The 3,793-nt window shown below is 37.1% G+C and overlaps 1 protein-coding gene across 1 annotated transcript; it reads left to right on the top strand.

Moving 5' to 3' along the window:
- Window positions 1-2,334: 2,334 nt before the first annotated feature.
- Window positions 2,335-3,279, top strand: LOC106835864 (olfactory receptor 5F1). The gene has a single exon (XM_014848461.2). It carries the CDS (start codon window positions 2,335-2,337, stop codon window positions 3,277-3,279), a length of 945 nt encoding a protein of 314 aa, XP_014703947.2.
- The last annotated feature ends 514 nt before the right edge of the window (window positions 3,280-3,793 follow it).

Genomic DNA, 3,793 nt, shown 5'->3' with positions numbered 1-3,793 from the left:
TGCCATTTCTATTTGTCAATGTATACATGGGAGAGGCTCAGGCAAGCTGAGAAACTCACCAAAATGGCTGTAACCACCAGCTTAAATATCATATCCAGCTAAAGACAAAGGAGGGTGTTGGGGGTGGGGGACTCAGTTACAGGAGATTACCAGACAAGCGCAATAAACAAATGCAGATTTAAGTCCTTGCCTTCCCCATTGATTAAGATTTTCTAGAGATGAGGTCATCTCCCCTTCTTCCTGGTACAGAGAGGGAGACATCTTTACAGATAGAGATTTCCTTTAAATGTAAATGTCTCTTACAAAGGGTAAGTAAATTCTACTTTTCAATTGCTTTCCTGTCTGCAAAGTAACCAGCCCCAAATAATCATCATGCCAAACAGACATATCTTGGGGTGGCCAATTCCAGGCCCCCACAATAGCTTGAAGTCTTTCTTTCCTCATCTGCAAAATGTGTAAAATAATGTCAACCTCAAAGACTGATGTAAGGATTAATTAAGAACTTAAATGGAAAATTGTAATATAGTACTCAATGCATTATGAGTTTTCTATGCAAAAACACCCCGTGCATATGGACACCCAATGTACTTTATTTCACCTCATTTTGCTTGCATAATTGATCTGGAAAATCTATAGTTTCACTCTCTTCCAGGCTCAGAATCATAGACAATAATTGCAAAGAGCCAATAAAATTCTTAAATCATAAAAGGGAACAAAGGATCTTAGGTTTTCTTATCCATTGCCCCATTTCTCCCAGGAAAATATTTATTTAAATATTGTGCAATGATTTAGTTAATTTCTCGCTCTCATTGATCATTCAATAACAGAGTTGAGTTGAAGCTTAAATTTACCCTGACATACACATACACACACAAACAGGCAAAGAGAAGAATGATAATTTGGTAGTGGGCTGTGTACCCTTTTGGAATAAGCTAAAGATAGAAAGGGAGGCAATGAAAATGGCCAATAATTATTATTATGTTTTTATGCTGGCAAAAGACTTTAAAGTAACATAGAGATCAGGAAGCACTTTATGATGCAAGCCCCACATAACGTTTGATTTCATATGTTCACATGTGATCATATTTTATTCTTTTGAGACTGGAGTTTCTACCTTTAGAGAATTGACTTCACAATTAAAAGCTATAATCTACTCCCCATGGTTGCTCAATCTTCTTCAAGGAAAACAAAATAAAAGTGCAGCAACATGTATTTACTCAGAAGATGTCTCAAATCTTTACAAATAGGTAATTCAAATTTTTACTGAATTTCATTTCATTTAAAAAATAACTATTTTCTTATTTTTATTTTTAAGCTCTCACTGAGAACTCTAATAAAAAAGAAAATAGACTACACAAGTAAGACGCTGGGAAGGAAGACATAAGGATCTGGTGCTTTTTTCACTGCAGTGGACAGGTACTTCTCTGCTACCACATGACATTAACTTGATAGCATACCTTGTAATGAGAACAATTTTTTGGTTCATTTTTATAACACTACAAAATCATTCTTAAAGGGCCAGCCCCATGGCCCAGTGGTTAAATTCATGTGCTCCACTTCAGCAGCCCACGGTTTCACTGGTTGGGATCCTGGACATGGACATGGTACTGCTCATCAGGCCACGCTGAGGCTGCATCCAATATAGCACAACCAGAGAGACTCACAACTAGAATATACAACTATGTATTGTGGGGCTTTGGGGAGAATAAGAAGAGAAAAAAAAGAAAAAAGAAGATTGGCAAAAGTTGTTAGCTCAGGTGCCACTCTTAAAAAAATAAATCACTCTTAAGAATATGATGGATGTCAAAATATTGGTTATTTGAAACGGTCACTGGTTTTGCTGCTCGGGGTACACAAGAGTGATTTCGGGGAAGCAATACATGAATTTTGGAGTTGAAGAATATACAGAGTGGTCTTGAGAAGAAAAAAATACAATTGAGTTAAACTCACATACTTGTTAAGAGAATGGGAGAGACTTTGGCAAAGATATTTCTATCCTTTGCATTTTGCATGCGGGATGGTAGAGAAAGAATACAACAACATATGTTGCATTTGCAGGAACTGAAGTGAAATATTTGGACTTAGAGCAGTGATTTGAGAGATCTGCTACCTTGATTCAATACAGACAATTGCTTTTTAAATTCAAATGCTTATCCATTTGTCACCTAATCTTCCTCTTACTTTAGTCATTCTATTTAGTATGGTGTATTATCCTAGGCTGTTTTGTTTTCGATGTGTAAATAGCCTCATTAACATCTCTACTATTTCCTGTAAGCTTTGGAGAGGGAAATATTTACACACAGTGCAAGATTAAGCAGACTAAATCTGTAATAAATGATGAGAAAAAACTATACTTCACTGACTGAGTTCATCCTTTTGGGATTAGCAGACACGCTGGAGCTACAGGTCAGCCTCTTTTTGGTCTTTTTTGTGATTTACACGCTTACAGTTTTGGGGAATGTTGGGATGATCCTCTTAATCAGGATTGACTCCCGACTTCACACACCCATGTATTTCTTCCTCTCTGGTCTGTCTTTTGTGGATGTTTGTTATTCATCCACCATCACCCCAAAGATGCTGGTAGATTTATTATCAGAGAAGAAAACCATTTCCTTCACTGGCTGCTTCCTGCAGATGTACTTCTTCATCGCCTTGGCCACAACTGAATGCATCCTCTTTGGGTTAATGGCCTATGACCGTTACATGGCCATATGCAACCCTCTACTTTACTCCTCGATCATGTCCAGGACAGTCTGCCTTAAAATGGCAGCAGGGGCTTTTACAGCAGGATTGTTGAACTCCATGGTTAACACGAGTTATGTAAGCAGCTTGCCATTCTGCAGTTCCAATGTCATTCACCACTTCTTCTGTGACAGCCCTCCACTTTTTAAGCTCTCATGTTCTGACACACAGCTGAATGAAAGTATCTTTTCCACTTTTGCTGGTGTGAATATGATTGGAGCTCTGCTAGCCATCCTATCCTCCTACTCCTACATTCTCTTCTCCATCTTTCGTATGCATTCAGGGGAAGGGAGACACAAAGCATTCTCCACATGTGCCTCTCATCTGACAGCTATAATGCTGTTCTATTCCACCTCCATTTACACTTATCTGAGACCCAGTTCCAGCTACCTCCTGAATCAGGACAAAGTGGTTTCAGTGTTCTACACAGTAGTGATCCCCATGTTGAATCCTATGATCTATAGCCTCAGGAATAAGGAAGTAAAGAAGGCTATACAGAATATAATTACCAAGAAAAGAATCCCCTCATTTCTGTGATAGCTTGGTTAATTTTCCAAAATAAATAGAGTATTTGATGAACTGTCAAAGGCTGGTTCAAGCCTCCAGTTTTTCATTAGAACATTTTTTTCTTTTCTCAGTAATCATGTCCTGTAATACTGAAGCATGTATCCAATTAGGTATAAGGTAGATTACCAAACTTAAATAATACCATGGAACTTTCATCTAATTCTTCTGTATCTTTAGTGAGTTCTCAAAAAATTGTAATGAAATCTTAGGGAACAAATGGGGTTCGTTGTTTAGACACAAATGTCACAATATCACATGAAACTAGGCGTGTAGAATAGTTGCAATTGTCTATTTATTTTTTCTCATGCATTCTTTTCCACTATTTATGATTTTAAGACATTATATATCATATATGTCAAAAATGCTTTAAATTTAAAATAGACTTCCATTTTAACTTATTTAATTATCTCCTAGGGAGATACTTAAAGCAAATTTGAGGACTATAGATTTCATTGCAACTTAAACTCCCTATCTTTTATTTCCC

Source organism: Equus asinus, chromosome 17 (genome assembly GCF_041296235.1).
Source record: "Equus asinus isolate D_3611 breed Donkey chromosome 17, EquAss-T2T_v2, whole genome shotgun sequence".
Classification (NCBI taxonomy): domain Eukaryota; kingdom Metazoa; phylum Chordata; class Mammalia; order Perissodactyla; family Equidae; genus Equus; species Equus asinus.
Note: the sequence above shows the minus strand (reverse complement) of the source record. Positions and strands in the feature narration are given on the sequence as shown.

Coding starts and splice junctions, on each gene's coding strand:
- LOC106835864 (XM_014848461.2), top strand. CDS start 2,335: ATGATGAGAAAAAACTATACTTCACTGACTGAGTTCATCCTTTTGGGA.